We start from the raw sequence: 18,650 nt of genomic DNA, 5'->3' as shown, positions 1-18,650 counted from the left end.
AAGTAATATGATGAATATACATTGTGCTTTATGACACACACACACACACACTCTCTCTCTCTTTCATGGGAATAAATGAATTAATGCACTCATCCAATTAATTCCATTATTATTTACACTACATACAAAGTATGGCATACATTATCACAATCAACTGAACATGGGTTTAACATATTGGAACTATTTCATACTGGCATTATCATCTAGCAAAGAATTCCTCCATACACATACATAGCCATGAACTTAACCCACTGTGCTGACCATACATCATAACTTACTCATATACATACATATCTAACACATTTTGATTTAAGTATTCTTTTCAATCCCTTAATTCACTAAAGTACAGCAAAGCCTACACTACAAAACATAATTACAATATAAAGTAAGTCTGAATGCATTTCCCATGCATGCACACACAAGCACACCCTCAGCCCTTCACCCCCACAGCAGTAGCAGCTCAGCAACATAGCTATGCACTTCAAGGTCAGCAAAAGTAGTGCTATGTTACTTTCCTTTCTTTCTCCTTAAAAGTTTTGTTTTTCCTTGTTCTTATTTTTTTCTTTCTTTTTATGTGATATGATATAACAATATGAATTTCTTTCCTTTATTTCAATAAATCATGAAAACATTTGCTTTCACTAAACATAATAGTAATGACACACAAGAGGAATCTTCTAGGTCTGATATAAACACTTGTTCAGAACAAAATATTGTCATGCTCTTAAAATGCACAAATGTTTCTAAGTTAGTGAGCATATGAATAACTTTTGGCCAGCCCTAACTTGGGACTACAAATTTCATCCAAGATAAAAGCAATTAAGAAAGGAAAGAAAATGAAGAGTTAAAGAGAGAAAAATAACTTGAGTATATAATGACTGAACCTCATTACTGATAAACTTCAACTCACTCACAATGACGCTTAAACAGGCCAGGCCAAGGAGTAAAGATTAATTGGAAAAGTAAATAGAAAATCTCAACATGTACAAAATACTGTCAATATATTGTATGGTCAAAAATGTTACAATGAAAGGCAAAACATGTGACACTGTATAACAAATTGAGAGGAATTCAACAATGTTCTTCAATGAGAAAATAAAGTGCCAGTAGAGTACTGCCTGTATTCATACTAACACTTGATTTTGTAAAATATACACACAAAATGTCAAAAAACAACATTTATATCAACAAAAATACTAAAAACTCATAAAAGTACACACACACACATATTCTAATGGTATCTGACAGTGTGTCAATACTGAATAAGGCTGTTCAATGAGATCCTTAAATATAATAGCAGCCAGTTAGTGATCATCCACCCATCTGATAAAAAACACACTACAGGGCCCTATTCTATTACTTCACTGCAAGTCATTATCTTGCACTCACAGCAAGAAAACTGTTATCTTACATTTTGAGACTTGCCTGAAGTTCAATACATAATTCTGAGGCAGACTCAATCCTGATACTCCACCTCTGTATTTATTTTGAGTTTTGTCCCTTCCAGCAGCTGAGTGTCCCTCACATAACACTAATGCTCCTGCACATAAGAAAAGGCCATCACTCAGTCCAGGAGGAAGCCTAATGAGACGAGCAAAGTTCCTTGCAACTAAAGAAACACATAAGTACATGAAACTTCCCTAATAAAACCATGCCATAAAGCATATGGAAATTTTTATAAAAATGCAGCAAAGATGAACTAAATACAATTCTATGTCAGGATTACCTGTATGAGTGATGAAATGGCACACCTGACACCTGGCCAAGGTGAGACACTCACCAGCCTCAACACAGTCACTCTGAGGCAGATGGTCCAAGTAATGTCTACAACTGGCCTCCATCAACTACTTACACAATGTACAAAATTACAGCCTATACAAAATACAAAGATGACAGTTCAGAAATCACTAGAGATGCAGAAAAGACTTCAAGACACTGTTACTTTACATCAGTCATGTATCAGTCAACACATCTTGTTATTCAAGAAAATGCCAATTTGAGTAGATAATTATGATAAGGAACAATATCTTCCATTGCATCATCAGATATATATCACTACAGTGGCCTTTTGCATAAATATTCACAATGAAGTTACAAAAAAGACTTCCTATATTAATTATGCAAGATGGTTAGCCTTTTTTATCTAATAATAAAGCACCAATATGCATTTAATTCAAATTAATCATCATAATAAATGTACCTGCTGTTTATGAGACATTATACATTCTAATATTGCCATTTATGACCATCATGATTTTCCATAATTGTAGAGAATATTCTTTAATCCCTCTGATGACACATCCCAACCTGCTGTAACAAGTTTCTTACTTCACTCAAAGGCAGTCTTCATGAAGGTGGGCACTGTCACACCATATTGCTGACTAAGACCTGTTCATTAGCCCAAAGTGAATATTGTCATTATGAAACACTTGATTTCCTATTAGCACAAATCTTAGAAGTATTAATCAACTGCTTTACCTTAATCTTTTCAAATAGCTAGGTGGAACCCTTCACTGACTGGAAGGAAAGAGATCAGAAAGGCAGGATAGCTCTGTGATATTGCAAAGCATGTATGCCTCAAAGTAAATGAGTAAGAATCTAATTATCAAGACCAGCCGCAAAAATGGATAACCTACAAGAAAAAACACTTAAGATAACAAGCATGAAAAAATTGCTCTAAAACAAGCATACTCATGCCACTGTACCCACTAGGCGTCTTTCTTTGGATACTATCAATAAACTTAAGCGCTTAGGACCATTCAATGCAATAAGGAGTCTGATTTAGCACAATACCGTTCAGTGACAACCATGCTTTTATTAAAAAGACTGGCTGCATATACTGGTTTATACTGAATACTACATAATTCATTGTAATAATACCCATGTCATGTCTGTTATATTTTACACTGGAGTCAGTTTCCTGATTCTTCTACGTAGATAATTATTGCCACAATCAATTATTTTTGGCATGTTATAAGCATCGCCAAATATAAAACCTGTAATTCCTAAAACACTAGAAATCATAATGTAACTAAAGCATCTTAAATCTAGCCAACACATTTGTACAAAGATATATAAAAAAAATAATAATAATAAATAAAAAAACACAATATAATACTATAATACATATGTATCACTTCCAAATTAAATGATAAAGTTGATATCTCTGTTAACTACTGAATACTGTCCACTTCAGGAAACAAACTGAAAAACAAACTGCTAATCAATATGGAAAGACTTCATGAGCTGAGCAGATAATGAAGACTAGGGAACTTAAAAACTGTGAACTTCAAGATAGCTTACATCAGATGAGGGAGCAGTGAAGGTGGTGTGGCAGCAGCAGAGAAGCAGCAGCAGCCACAGTGTCTGTCCAGCAGGCTCTCTGTGGTGCCTCACTGCTTCCTTTCCCCTGAACACTTTGCATGGTGATCCTGCTTGTGTACCAAAGTTTGTCAAAATAATGTGTGCAAAATGAGCATAAATATGTGCTAGTGTTTTTTGAGGATCTGGATAGAATCTCAATTACTACATAAAATCACAAGCATATCAAAATATCAAGTTGTGTGAACATTTCCAGGGACTCATACAAGTTTGAGTGTATTCATGCATACTGTATTCCTTGTATGCCACCCATTTCTTTGGGGAAGGCTTAATGTATTACAAAATAATACAAAATCACATTTGCCTATCTATGGAGGTTGGATATTCTCTTACTATAATTCCTAAACAATGACTACAGAACCTATATGCATAACATGAATGGTGAGTGAATAAATATATGTGTATGTAACATTACTTTTGTGATATAAAAATGAATAAACACCTTGATAGGAAATATGGATATAAATGGAAATTTGCCATGTTAACTATGATAAAAAATTTTACCTCCTCCTATCAATGATGTTGACTAAGTTACTGAACACTTCAGCATTCTTTGAAGCCTAAATGCATACAGAACATTATGTACAACAGGACACAGCTGAACTACTACACTAAACTTTGGTATGAATCAACATCATGGAGAGGAAGACTATTTTGACCAATACCATCTTTGTACTGCACACAAAGAAGCAAAGAATTTTTTCTTACCTAAGTGACTTGTGAAGCTCACAATGAGTTATGAGGATGAACCACTCAATAAGTGACAATACTTAATGAAAAAGAAACAACACAAGTGTTGGTTGAGCATCAAAATGTAGTTGAATGATGAATCCCAAGTAGTGTAACTGATCCCATCTAAGCACCTACGATGACCATCCTCAGAGGGAAGACTCAATGGGAGCAGTGACAGGCGGAGGAGGTGGCGGCGCCGTGGGCTTCACCACATGACCTGACCTGCCCAGGGTGGAGGGCGGCTGTGGTGCTCGAGGTTTTGGGGAGCTGCTTCCACTTCCAGGCCTGGGTGGCACTGTGGGTTTGGTCCTTCCTAAGGTGCCAGTGCCACTAATAGGTGTGCCAACAGCTAACCTTGCTGGCACTGCAGGCTTCTCAGGAGTTGCAGGCACTGGTGGGTAATACTTTGACATCATTCCCTCCCCTTGTGGTGAGGTTGGCCGGTACTGAGGATAATGCTGTGGTCCTGTGGGCTTTGTGAAAGCAGAGGCTGGAATGAAGTCTGGTGTCCCCAAGCTGAGCCCTGAAGGGGCTGAAGGTGGAGCAGGTTTATTCTCAATGTTTACTGCAGGTTTTTGTGGTGGGGTGGGTGGATATTGAGTAGTGTTACCTTGTGCAGCCAGCATCTTTGCTTCTATACGCTTGTTCATCTCCTCAAGGTCTATGTATTCATCTGTCCTCATTGAAGGAGGAATATCATCCTCACAAATGTTATGAAGTGAGCCTCTGATCCTTGCTACATTCAACCTGCTTCCTGGCCCCTTTGGCACCAGTTGCTGGGTGTTCTCCTCCTCCACCATGTGCAGAGAGGCAAGACTCATGGATCTCTTGGCCTGGTAGCTGCTGTCCAGTTGTTCATCACTGAGGTTATGAAGGGAGGCCAAACTCCCAGTCCTGCTGTACTTGCTCTTTTTACTTGATGTATTACTAACTGTGTCTGGGTTCTTTGACACTCCTACATGATTGAGGGATGCCATACTGCCACTCTTCTTCTTACCAAAAACCAAGCCTTTCATTTTATTGTACAGGGCTTCTGGTTCCTCCTCAGGTATCTTTTCCTTGCTTCTCAGGAATGGTTTCTGCAGGAAGGAAAATGGATCAACATACATGGCCCTGGGTTGATCAACCCTCACGGGGTCTGGGGATGGGGTGCCTCTGGGATGGGTTCACAATACGATTCTTCAAAACCAATATGCAAAGGCTCAGAATGCTTTACAATGGGAGGAACAGGAGGCTTGGGGGGCGGGGGTGCAGGACGAGTGGGTCTCCTCTGCATTGGGGGCGGCTTGCGGCGGCCAAACACTGGTATGGTGTAAATGCTTTTCTTACGCCACATGAGATCACAGTCAAAGAACTCACAACAGTCCTGAACTGGATCACTCAAACAAAACTTCATGCAAAATCCTTTCCTTTTGCCATCCACACTCTCAGTATCAGGCTGAGGCTCCTGGGAGTAGGTGGCTCCTTCCTTTGAGGGAACAAGGCGTATTGGAGTCCATGCCTGGTTCCCATTCTCAAAGCCATGGCTGCTCGAACCATCTGTCTCTACTACTGTTGTTTCCTCTTTCTTTTTCCTTTTCTTCTTCTTGCAGGAGCGACATGGACAGCATCCACACGGGTTGCTGTTAGTATGGAGGTACCACTTGCAGGAACAAAAAGCTGCCACACTAAATATCAGCACCACTCCCACAACCACAGCTATGATCACGTACAGCTCAAAGTTGTCAATTCTTCGCATTTCATCAGCCAGGAGACAGTGCTTGTATTTCAGGGCTTGTTGGTAATTCCTGTGGAGCCGATAGTCAAACGTGCACACACACTCATGGAACTTAAGAGTGGCATTGGTGTGCTTTAACTCACACACCTCCAGCGGGTCCTTCCTCCTGCAAGAGTGACCATCATCAATACATTTAGATTCATATTTGTTTAAAAGTAAAAAGCATTGAGAGTTCCTATAATTGACTGGTGCATGATTGGCAGCTTCAATTAATTCAGTTTAATTTACTGAGCATATATTTGGGAGAAATTAGGGAGACAAGTATGTCAACAACATGTGACAAATATTAAAAAAAATAAATAAATATCTATATAAATATCAATATTCAAACATTCCTTTAGATTAGTAAAAACAATGATTAACATTATCTTACTATGTCATCAATGTAAAAGAAAATTATAATAAATAATAATATTAAAATAATGACAATGACAATAACAATAAATAAATAAATAAATAAATAAATAAATAATAATAATAATAATAATGAAAAAATCAAGACAACAAAACAACAATGATAACGAACAAAAAAATAGACGTGAAAAAAACTATGAACAACAACAACAACAACAACAGACAGCTAAACAACCAACACGAACGTCCTTTACAAATTCTATGATCATGGCAAAGCTTTCCTTGAGTGTGGGACAGCTATCTGTATATTCCGCGAAAGCAGGATGCGTGCGGTAACTGCGTCCTTCCTGAGACCAACGAAGCTTGCACATTCCCATAACAAAAATATAAACCAATATAAACTAATATAAACCAATGAATAAAAGATCTCATGTATAAAATAACACTAGTAGGAAATCTCAACAATGCAAGATTGACATTATTTCAGTAACCGTCTCCTGTGCACACCTTATTGCTAATGAGATCGCCATTCTTTCCCGAGGCCGGACACAGTGCAAGGCTACAATGCAACAATCCCCAGTGCAGCACGTGGAAGGAAGGCTATGGATGGAAATACTCCCCATTGCTTCCCTATGATGAATCAAGTTACACAGGAATCGTTGTGGCGACAGCAGGTGGTTGTGAAAGACATCAAGCAGTAAGCACCACCACACTGATCGCCATAACACACGGCCTTGCTGTTGCCCTCCATGTGCATCACGCTTTCCCCTCCACACTAAGCTCAAGAAAATACTCGTAACGTAGACTAGATATGTGAGTGGGCCAAGGGGGACGCGGTGGCGACATGCGGGTCTGACGCTGAGATGAGCGACCCGAAGGTGGCCAGTGGCTGGAGGGGGTGGTGCGGGTACACCACTTCCCTCACCTACCCACCTCAAACAACGCCCTTTGTTTTTCCTTTTACCACCCACTACAGGGTGCACTTCTCGTCATACACATGCAGAAGGCTAGCTCCATATGTTGCTACGCCTCATGAAAACAGTCTCAAGTCTTACCGTCCTCTCATTGTAGCGGTGTTGAGACGAATAATCCGTCACGACAAACACAGCACAACCCTCACTCCGTACTTTGACGCTCTCTGTCGGCTCAGAGTCCCTGCCTGCTGCCTCGCAGGTCTCACGCGGGCCGCCCACTGCTCACTCTCTTAATACTTAAAATCAATTTGTTCCACTCTTGGTGTAGTTTTTTTTTTTTACATTTTAAAACCTTTGAACAATTCCATAATTCACTCATTATCTGATACAAGACCGATGCATCAATAAAGGATCTTTGAAGTCAATAATTTAATGGGATGCTGGTGGTATCTTGCAAGTACAAGGAGGAGGAGGAGGAGGAACGGGGCCGAGCTAACCATGACGCCGCGATCCTCACACTGCGCCCACCACGTTGAAGTTACTTTACTACTTGTCCAAATAATGAACCTGTAACAGCGGCAAACCAGCAGTAGTGTTGTGGCGTGCTTGCTTTTTGTTGCGTACGATCATGATCGGTATCATTGGAGAGTTGCGCTTAGGTTATTTTGATTATGATTGCTTAATGTCAGAGTATTATATGCATATCACGTTACCAGTACAATAACCGAGCCGTCTTAATTATTGCTTCTAGAATGTCATATAAGAAAAAGGCAAACCATAAGGTTCTAACGATAATCTGTTGTACCCTCAGCGCTTATCTATCACACCCACGCCCTATATTTACATTAGGGTAGTGAGTCGAGACCTCAATTTATACTTTTCAAATGTATTCAATAATTTAAAATATTTCCAAGCTAATATACCGGTTCTTTAGGGCATGTATAATTTTAAAACCCAACCGAGGATATTTATGGGTGTCATAAAGTTTCTTTTTGTTTATTGCCTCGGCACCCTAGACTCTAGAGGATTTCGTAAGATAAGCTGAAGTGCCTGACAAGAGTTCTCTGTTAAAAGGAAGTACCTAAGACAAGTTGCCATCTCTAGGAAATATTCAAGCCTGAAGTCGCCGTCACAGACCACAATGTGAAAGACCCAATACAGTTTACTTTAGCGCACAGGCATCTCTGTTATTTGTAAGAGATATGTCACAAAATGTTTGTTATTGCATGGTTCCCAAACATTACATGAGTCACTACCGGAGCGTTCTGTAGTTCTACTATAACGTAACGTGCAAATTACACGTAATGACGAGGACATGCAAATCCCACGGTTAATGCGGCAAATTTCCACAGACAATGAAAATATTACTGCTAGGCGCAGGGAAAAAAGCGGAAGTGAGGGTTGTTCAGGGAAGGCTTGTGTAGACCAGATCAGGTTACAGCAAACGTGGGAACCATCATGGGCTGCCACTCCGTTAAGATGAAACCTGCCGCTGTGAGCCGTGAAGTCTGAGAATTAAGCCTGAGGGAGAGAGGGAGGAGGATGTGAAGTACTGCTGAAAGGGATGAGTATTGCGATGTGTAATGTGGAAGCACAGTCTTGTTTATATTGCTTTTCTAAGTGCATCAAATAAAGTCAGAGAGCCTTTTACGAAGAACTTGAGCGAGACATTGATTTAATCCTCTACAGAAGAAAAGTAAAGATGAATTAATTATTTTTGTAAAAACGTAATATCTAGTTAAAGGCCATCCATTATTACTAATTGTTGCATTCTTAGCTGTTCCTCTTTATGATCACTTATAATAACTCCGAAACTGATTCCTGCATCGTTGTTGTCGTTGTTGTTGATACCTAACGTGCACCACCATCATCACCAACATCATTATCATTACTTCTTTTCAAATAAATGTTATTAATGAATTTTGAAATATTCATCTTAATTTATAGAATCACTCGTCTCTTCTGGTACACCCATGATATGAGCATTTCCTGAATTCCTAGAGAGAGCAGCATTATTTTGACCAACAGACTGGCGCGCTCGCGTGATATTTGTACGTAAAGGAACACAACGCAGCTCATATAGTGGCTGGGCAGAGCATTAAGGGTGTGGGACAAGACAGGATGGTGGTTGTAATGAGATAAAAGGACAGTCGTTATCTTCAATTAGTTTTCACAAGCATAATGACTGGCCTAGACCCTCCTCACGCAACCCTCGATTGTTTTTATGGCACTACTTAAGGCATGTCCTAAACAAAGCTAACAGGCGTGTCCGAAGGAGAACATTTAAATTACCCTTGCCGCGTATCTGAAATGCTTTACGTTTCCATGTAAAACTGGTTCCGAAAGTCAGATAGACGATTACTAAGCTTTTCATGCATGAGTACCGTGTTAAGTATTCATTACATGATAATACTCTTGATAATATAAAACAAACATCCTTCACTAAAACATGTTAAATCAATTAATCATGAGGACGCCCTTGAAATACTGCTCAATCTAATCGAAACTGTTAAAACATCAGTAGCTTTATCAGAAATGGAAAACTCCAGCTACTTTCATTAAAGCCTGTTAAACCATTAGCAGAAGAATGATAATGAATAAACAAAGTTGAGAATCCAGATATATAATATAGCTTCTACTAAAATGTGTTAAACCGTCACTAGCATTATGAAAACCGCTGAAAAAAAAAAATCCAATCGAGTCAGTTAAACTATCACTAAAATCAAGAGAACATAAAGACCACCAATAACTTCCACTTGAACCTTTTAGATCGCAGCATAAAGACATGACGCCAAAACGGTAAGAATGCGCGGCCCTTATACTATAGTATCTGGTGGCGTCAGCGGTTTAGATGATAGCTCACCACCACACGCTGTACCGTTATCACCACTGTTATGATGAACCAGAAGAGGACCCGCTGCCATCTATATATTGGTGACTTCATTATTAATATCATGAAGTGTACGTTGGCATTGAACTCTCTCTCTCTCTCTCTCTCTCTCTCTCTCTCTCTCTGTGTGTGTGTGTGTGTGTGTTGTTCCTATTTTGTTTCCTTCTAACATCCTTTCCCATTCATACAACAATGCACAATAATTTACACACGCCGTCTTCTTCATCAAAGGCATCATGTCCCTGCATCGGATCAGTTAATTAATTACTTCATGGCAACTTTAAGAGATCATGAGTCCCGCTGCACTGAAACTGAGAAAGGATTTTTTCTTTTTTTCTATTCTCATATGCCAGTTATCAAAAGAAAGAAGACACTTTTAGGGGGAGACTTCCACAAAAGTAAGCCATCAAATCCTTGGTGGGCGAAGTTACGATAATAGTACAGCTAAATCATCATCTTCTTTGTTTACGTCGACTTTCTCTGACCGGCGACCTCACCACTTCCCAAGGCTGATATCACTATTACTGTTGTGGGAATGCATTGCCATAGTTTCGGACACGTGCCCAAGTGAAAGCCGTCCACAGCTAGTGCATCAAGACCTGTATTGATCTTTCCTGGTTACGCACTACGCAGTGCTTCGGGTTGAGAAAGTTCACCTCACGTAACGTGATCCAGACGAGAAATTGACCTCCTCACTCCCCCAGGAAATCAATGTTTGGATTTAGTCTTTGCTTCTAATTTGTCTGAATCAAGACGACTGTTTATTTCGATCTTGACAGCTTGTATGCATTCCTTTACGAACATAGTGCAACATTCATCATGTCTAGATACACTATACAGATAATGAATACAAATACGAAAAAAATTGTCAGTGAAATGAATAATCACAAAGCATCATGTGGAAATTAAAGAACTAATAATGTTTCAACGGTATTTTCTGTTTTCTTATTTGATTCAGCCGTGTGAAAGAAAACAAGTTGAAGAAATAAAGTTAATGAAGTTAGCAAACCTCGCCAGAGTGAAACTAAATCCGGATTTTCCGCCTCCGACCTTCACGTCCATAATAATTTCTACACCACATTCTTGTTCGCCTTTTGAACGTTGTATGCATTGAAGGGGGCCATTCCCGTCCTCCCATAATAACATGATCCATATGGCGCCCACGAGGGAGGCAGGAGGCGACAGGATGAGGTGCGGCAGGGATGGGTTAGGGAGGGATGGGAAGGAGAGCGGCAGAGAGGGGTGGATGGGTGGGAAGGTGGCAGGGTGCGGGCTGGTGTCAGGTTACTTCTCTTGACTGACTGGTAAACTACGTACAGAGAGCGCTTGTGGTAAAGGTGGCTGTTGGCCTTGTACGGCGCATTGGTTGTGGTCTTGGCCGGGCAGAACCATAATGTTATCTCTAAGCGTGTTTGATTAAATGCGACATGCTATGAAAGAATACTAAGCGAAGATCCTGATAGCAACTTTAAAATGCTTATCACCTGATGACACGTTACTCAGAACATAATGTTGCACTACATACTTAACAATAAGAACCTTATCACAGTGCCTCTATCTACATTCTGCGCAGACATACTTTCTGACCTATAGGAGCTGTGGGTCAACCTGCTGCTGCTAGAGGTATGCACTACCACAACTACTACTACTACTACTACTACCCTCCACTCTACTTGTCCCCACATTTTGCCTGAACCATCCTTTCATTTTCTTAACAATCCCGGCAACACCACGTCCTTCCTTCCTCTTCGTATCTTCTTCACTGACCTAACTCCATCAGAAGATTAGAAGAATCATTCGCATTTCCCCACCCCACCCGACCTCCACTCTCTCTCTCTTTCACATGTTCTATTGTCGCATCCTGCAGAACAGGACCCTTAAGGTAGATGTCAGTCCGATAGGTTACGATAAGCAATCAGTAAATCATGGATATTGGTTGGCCATGACTGTCATGTCACAACGCTAGATAAATATCTTAATCCTTACACTAATGGTTTACCAATACTCAATAGTTGCCAATACATTTATTTCACTGAATTCATATGAAGCACACTGGTTATTCATCAAGTGACCAGCAATAACTCTGGTAATATAAGAACCATAACTCTGGTAATTAAAAGAATTTTAATTTGAATTACCTTGTTATCCTTTTGAAATAACTTGTACTTTGAGTTATTAATCAACATTGTTTGCCTGTTTCTATGAGATAAAATAACAGAGGAGTGAGCCTGGCAAATCTTTTACATTTTAAGCATCAACATCAACCATCCAGCATCCAGTAGAGTATATGGCTGGTTTTTCTTACTACCTCTTTGTTAGCATCTTTCTCCTTGCATCATAGTAATCTATCTTAAATGAGTTAGAGGAATTAGACTGCAAGTAGTATAAAGTGACACAAATTCAGGAATGTTTGTGTTAGAGATTTCATTATCATATTTTACCTACATATTGTTTGTGCTGTCTTTAAGTAAACACCACTTGTTCAACTAACTTGTAAAATACAGGAAAAACATTTTATCTTACAGTCATAACAATAACAATAAGGCAATATAGAAAAATGTATGTAACTATACACGATATTTTTTGGATGGGCAATGATTCTGTAAAATGAGACAAAAATCACATTTAATATAATTAATCATAAAGATAATCAGATACATTAAATTTCACTTATCTTCTCATTACATATGTACTTTGTTTTTTTTAATGTGGCATTGACTTGGCAGTTAACTTTTTGGTGGGAATGCTTTAACTCAAGCGTAGATCAGACACTGACTGCTCCAGAAGCTGAAAGGAAGAAACAATTATTGTTACATATTAATCCAAGTCCCAATTGTTATACATTTAGCAATTATTGCTATTTTATACAAATAATAGGTGAGAATTAATTACATCAATGGTGTTTTCTTCAGTTTTATACAACAAATGTTGATGACAAAACCATCATCAAGGGTTTCTTTCATTTTGCCTTTTCTTGGTCTCGCTTTGAAAACTGCATGTCGATCTTTTGTAAATGTGATTTCTATAGGCCTTCACTCAGTGTCTCTGTGATTGTCATGATGGAATGGGCAAGCAATTTTTATTTTCTTCTCACACACAAGCAATCTTTCATATCCTTAGTCTTCATGCCAAACTGGATCCAAAAATACCAAGAATCCAGTAAAACAAAGCACAAAGAGGGGTCAGACTGCAGCACTGAAAGGCAAACACTATATGCTCACACCAGTAAGTCAAGTTTGGTAGTCAGCAACAAGAGACAGACTCACCTTGAAGTTCCAGATGACAAGTTGAGAGTCAGCGCCACAGGTGGAAATGGAGCTGCAGTTGGACTTTTCACCTGAGAAGATGGCAACTCCCGTGATGGTATTCTGGTGAACAGTGGCCAGTGTGGTGTCTGACTGATCCGAGCGAGCAGTGCGGTCAAGTGACTGGAACTTCCTCATGGCACTATGAGGTGTGATGGGGAGAGGCAATGTGGTTTTAATCAGACATGTCATGGTTAAGGCCAAGGTCAATTTGTTCTTAGTATTAGTCAGTATGGTGAGTTCTTACTTGGTGTTATCTGAGCATTCTCTATTCAGTGTTTTAACTATGTCACTTGTAAATGTTGAATATTGCAATGTTCTAGTATCAGTGGGTGGGTTGACTCACTCACTAATTTCAAGGAACAGTATCTATTTTTTTTTTTTCAAGTACAGCATTGTACAAATGAACAATTGAGATCACTTTAACTTACTTATGGTAATACTAGCAAGGTCAGAGAAAGGGACTCTTTAAAGAAAAGAGGTGATCATCTTAAGGGTTTTAAGACACATCAGAATTGGGGTCCAGTAAAGGGGAACTTGATGGGGTCTTCAGAACAACTAGTATGTACATGTGGAAAATATCTTAAAATTTGGTCCGAGTAAGACTTGGAGAGAGAGGAAAAAAAAAATCAGTGAAGGTACATGTAATATTTGAATGAGTGTGTAGTATGAATATTCCACCAGAGACCGCTGGAAAGGGGTCCAATGAAAAAATCCTTACCTAACACATATGAATCACAATCAATTCTTTGGCATTTTTCACTACAAATCAAAACAGAGAAGAACTGAGGATAAATGCAGGCTTAAAACAAATAATAGAACAAAAGCAACATTTCTTTAAAGTTTGAAAAATGAGCTAACAACTAAGATGGTTTTAGAACTTATATTTATCAACAGGATCAACTTGTTTAATAATGTACAACAATCAGAATTTGAATATTAACCCTCCAAAGAAGATATAAACAATATAGAACAAAATTAATACACATATTCTTCTGATAACAGTTTAATTTAATCAAACTTTTCAGGTATTCTAAAGTAGTATCAATACTGTTGTGTTTTGCCAGTACAAGCAAAACACAATAAAAGTGGGAATGAGAAAGGGAAGTACAGAGGAATCTGTGCACTAAATTTCTAACAAGTTGTATCTAAAGGGAGACTGATATTAATGCCAAAGAATGGATAGGATTCTGCCTCTCATTGCACTATGAAAACTACAGAGGATACAGCTGTGTGAAAACACTATAATGCCATTGTATGCAAAAAAATATTGACAAAAAATAAGGCACAATTCTATATAGAGAAAAAGGGTTGACAATCCTATGTCAAAAAGTATTTCTTAGACTAACGTAAAAACAGTATTGTTTTTTGGCATTCTTCTTTCCTTAGTTTTGACAATTTCCACTCTAAGAAGCAGCTAATCTATACCACCAATTATGAGAAGTGCTGAGGGCAGAGGCAATTATATTTATGCAAAGCAGCTCTACCAAAAGGATGTTGTTTCCTCTAAAAGCAAAGCCTCACCTTATTGCACACCAAGACACGACTTGTTTTAAGATAACAAAAGATTTACACTCGAGACATTCTAATTAGATTAAAAAGTTAGTTATGAAAATGATTTAAGGAATTGAAGGTATTATCTATCTCTGAGAACAAACTGAAAAATGATAATTTCGACCAGATAAGTAGAAAGAACAGTCCAGTAGTGATTGGTGCATAGGCCAGACCACAACACAGGGCCCGGCAAACCTCGGGATTACTGGTGGCATGAACATGGCATACCTCATGACAGTTCCTCACCTTGCTTATACACAAATCAAAGACAAAAGAGCAATTTTTCCTTCAGAATGGAAGCGACCATCCTGTCCAGTGCCAAAAAACAATACTCGAGAGCCACAGATTCAACACATTTGAAACTGGACCTTCCAGTAACACTACAAGTAGACAGTACTGAGGCTGCTTACCCAAGTCTTACCTTTCAATAGGATTCACTTCTCTGAACATCAGAGAAGAATTCTTTTCATTACACATGCTTATTCCAATGTAATATTGTAAATAAAGAAAAGCTAAATTTAAGGCCTTAGGAGAGTAATCATAGTGCAGAGCTTGAATACACTCAGTCCAACATCACTCAATTCCTTGCATTAATACAAGTCATAAATCAGTACCTATGTAATGCTGTAGAATATTCATTTTGGTATGTTGAGGTGACATGTTTTGCAAAAAACATATGAAGTTTCATAATTTCATTCAATACTCCTCTTTTACTCTCTAGCACTCAACACATACCATATGCTACCACACACACATTTATGCAGCACTCACATTAATACTTTGCACCTTACATGGATTCAATAGTGACCAGCCATTTCTTCAGTAATTATACCAAAATCTTATCATTTGACAGTATAAATTTCTCAAGGGTGGAAGGTGAATACACACTAGCTTTTAAATGTTACAACAATGGATAGAATCCTCACCTGAGACTGCCAGACTCTTTTTTCTGAGCCATATCCAGCTTGGTCACAAAGGTAAGCTTACCCATGTCATCAACAGAGTACAACATTGGACAGCAACCATGGCCCTGAAACATAACACTGGTGTATTCCTTCCACCACCACACACTGACAGACAGAAGATACAGTAAGGCCTACTTTCTTGTATCTCTTGGAAGAAGTACATGTATTATCTGTAAATGTATAAGTAGACAGACATACAATCAAATCAGCTGTCCTGTACTCACCACAGCCACCAGAGAGTTGAGGGAGACCCAAGTGACAGCAGTGAAGGGCAAATACTCAGTCTTGAGCTGAGTCTTAGCCATCTCCTTCCCTGCATCTGCCACAGTCAGGCTCGAGTCATGGCCAACCCAGCACACTCGATTCCCGTCACCAGAGAAACTCACACTGTGCACCCACCCACCTGGGAATGCACAGTGTAGGTGTCACATAAAGATATAAAGTCTTACTACATGCAAGAATCTAATACCAATGTAAATAAGTCCTACTGTATGTATAATATTCTACCACATCCAGTGTCAGTGGTGATGGGTCCTCACCTCCACCAGTAGAGTTGGAGAATTCAGTCATCATCTGGCCCAGAGGCATCTTAGCTCCCCAGGGTGTTGGTGTTGGCTTGGGCTCGATGTCTTTGATCCAGGCGGAGAAAATGCGCACCTACAATATTCAAATACCACTCAGTGAATACCTCTTCCTTTTTATCTACAATCCATTGCATTCATCCTTTTTTTTTTTGCCACAAATTATAGTAAAAAATCAGTAGCCATCCCCTTTCCACCCATACCTTGAAGTCAGCAGCCCCAGCAGCCAAGAGTATGTTGTTGGGATGCCAGTCCAGAGTGGTGATGGTGGAGCGGATGGGCTTCTTGATGTGCTTGGACACCCACCAATTGTTTTCCTGCTCAAAGTAGCACACCGAGATGAGCCGTGCGCCAGACCCAACCGCAAACTTGTTCTCTGCAATGGGAGTGGCATTTAGTTCTGTCTACAGTGCACTATGATACTATACAATCCAAAATTAATAAGATAGCTTCAATATCAGGTGGGAGTAGACATAGCCAAGTTTTAACATAGACAAATCAACCTGATGCTCCCAGCGAGCTTCATACGAACCATTAGGAGACCACTTGACGCAGGTGGCGGCACGGTTGATACGCAGAAGCACCAAGGTTGGGCTCCACTTCCCATCCGTTCCACAAGTCCAAACATAAGCATTCCGGTCCTGCAAAATTTTTAAATATTTTGAGTCATACATAATGTGCTGAAAACAGATCCAACAGAAATTGATGAAAAGCTGACCATAAATAATGTTAAGAAAAATTTATATTACAAAAGATAAAAGAAGAATCACCATCATGAGAGAGAGAGAGAGAGAGAGAGAGAGAGAGAGAGAGAGAGAGAGAGAGAGAGAGAGAGAGAGAGAGAGAGATTTTTCAGGATATCTGATTCCTACAGTTACAGTAGCTACATGAATGATCCTACTTGAAGAGAACACTTACAGCACCACAGGTCACAATGCGGTTGGTGTTTGGTGCCCAGTCAATGCCGGTGACTCGCAGGTCATGGCCTTGAAGGGTCTCCTGCAGCCTCCACTCTGACCCGGCACGCTCATAGATGTTGACCTCGTTGTTGTTGAGGCTCAGTGCCACACCTTAAATACGGGAAACATTTTTACAAGTTATAAAATACTGTACTTATGCCCAATATTCATGAACCTATCTATTCAACAACAATTAGACAAAGTTTGTGTGCGTGTATGTGTGTATCTTAGATCTCAATTTTTCTCATTCCAGTGTGTTTGTTTATGGAATTCTTTGCCTGACCATGTTGTTGCTCTGAACTCGCTGCCATCCTTCAAATCAGCCCTTCACAGTCATTTAGGCGACATTCTGTATGACTTTGTGGAGTAATATGCATACACACATGTGCTGCTGTTTGCTGCACAATAATATATCCTGCATTTCTGAACAGTTTCAATGGGTACACATTCCAGTCCACTCACAGTTTGTTACAATCATCCAGTAATCTACATCTAAAGTTGACTGGCGTACCCATTTTCTTAGCTATCTTTTTCCTACTCTTTGTTGTATTTTTCTGGTTTGGGAGCTAAGGGTGGCTAACCAGGTGAGTATAGTCAGATGCTTACGGGAGCGATCCTTATTCCAGGCGTGACAAGTGATGGGCACGAGGCCGAACTGGAATACTTCTGTCATGATGCCCTTTTCTCACTGCAGCACTGAGAGAGAGAGAGAGAGAGAGAGAGAGAGAGAGAGAGAGAGAGAGAGAGAGAGAGAGAGAGAGAGAGAGAGAGAGTCATTAATTTCATTGTACATATACCTAATTAAAAAACACATCAGATTTTTGTCCTAAATAGATTGTCACTGCCTACAAACTCCATAAACACGAAATTTGCCACCTTGCACTATTCTACAGTGAAATAAAAGTAAAATATTGGCCATTCCGTGAGTGGCGGGCCGGATGTGTCAGCGGCCCCACCTTACCGTGTGTCTTCAAGCTTTATTACTCCTGTTCCCAGCTCTACACCGCGTTCAATAGTAACACCGCCATCTTAACACCTCACCAGTATGTTTAAAATAAGACAAGAGTGCTTACCTTAAAAAAAATAAGTGATGTTAGCGGACTCTGGTCAGTCTACGCCAACACCACAACACTGAGCTCGGATGGTTCGCTAGATAGCTGGACTCGGCTTAGGCTTGTTTGTCATGTTGCCTTCAGCTTCCTTCATCACGTTCATACTTAATAAAGAATTTCTGAGTT

At 39.5% G+C, this 18,650-nt stretch overlaps 2 protein-coding genes across 2 annotated transcripts; both read right to left on the bottom strand.

The window, feature by feature from the left end:
* Positions 1-92: 92 nt before the first annotated feature.
* On the bottom strand, positions 93-8,721 carry LOC123510894 (SH3 domain-containing protein C23A1.17-like). The gene is given in 3 exon segments (XM_045266362.1): positions 93-5,263; positions 5,266-5,996; positions 7,300-8,721. Coding segments are annotated over 3 exon segments (1,746 nt in total). The 5' UTR covers positions 7,311-8,721; the 3' UTR covers positions 93-4,259.
* A 3,338-nt stretch (positions 8,722-12,059) lies between these two features.
* LOC123510897 (actin-related protein 2/3 complex subunit 1A-B-like) lies at positions 12,060-18,633 on the bottom strand. The gene is made up of 10 exons (XM_045266368.1): positions 18,486-18,633; positions 18,019-18,108; positions 17,372-17,523; positions 16,986-17,094; positions 16,657-16,829; positions 16,412-16,529; positions 16,097-16,275; positions 15,834-15,937; positions 13,315-13,495; positions 12,060-12,835 (listed from the first exon to the last, which is right to left on the bottom strand). Exons 2-10 carry the CDS (start codon positions 18,083-18,085, stop codon positions 12,797-12,799), a joined length of 1,122 nt encoding a protein of 373 aa, XP_045122303.1. The 5' UTR covers positions 18,086-18,108; positions 18,486-18,633; the 3' UTR covers positions 12,060-12,796.
* Positions 18,634-18,650: the final 17 nt, after the last annotated feature.

This window comes from Portunus trituberculatus, chromosome 30, assembly GCF_017591435.1.
Source record: "Portunus trituberculatus isolate SZX2019 chromosome 30, ASM1759143v1, whole genome shotgun sequence".
In the NCBI taxonomy this organism is placed as follows: Eukaryota; Metazoa; Arthropoda; class Malacostraca; order Decapoda; family Portunidae; genus Portunus; species Portunus trituberculatus.
The sequence above is the reverse complement of the archived record's forward strand: the minus strand, read 5'-3'. Positions and strand labels throughout refer to the sequence as shown.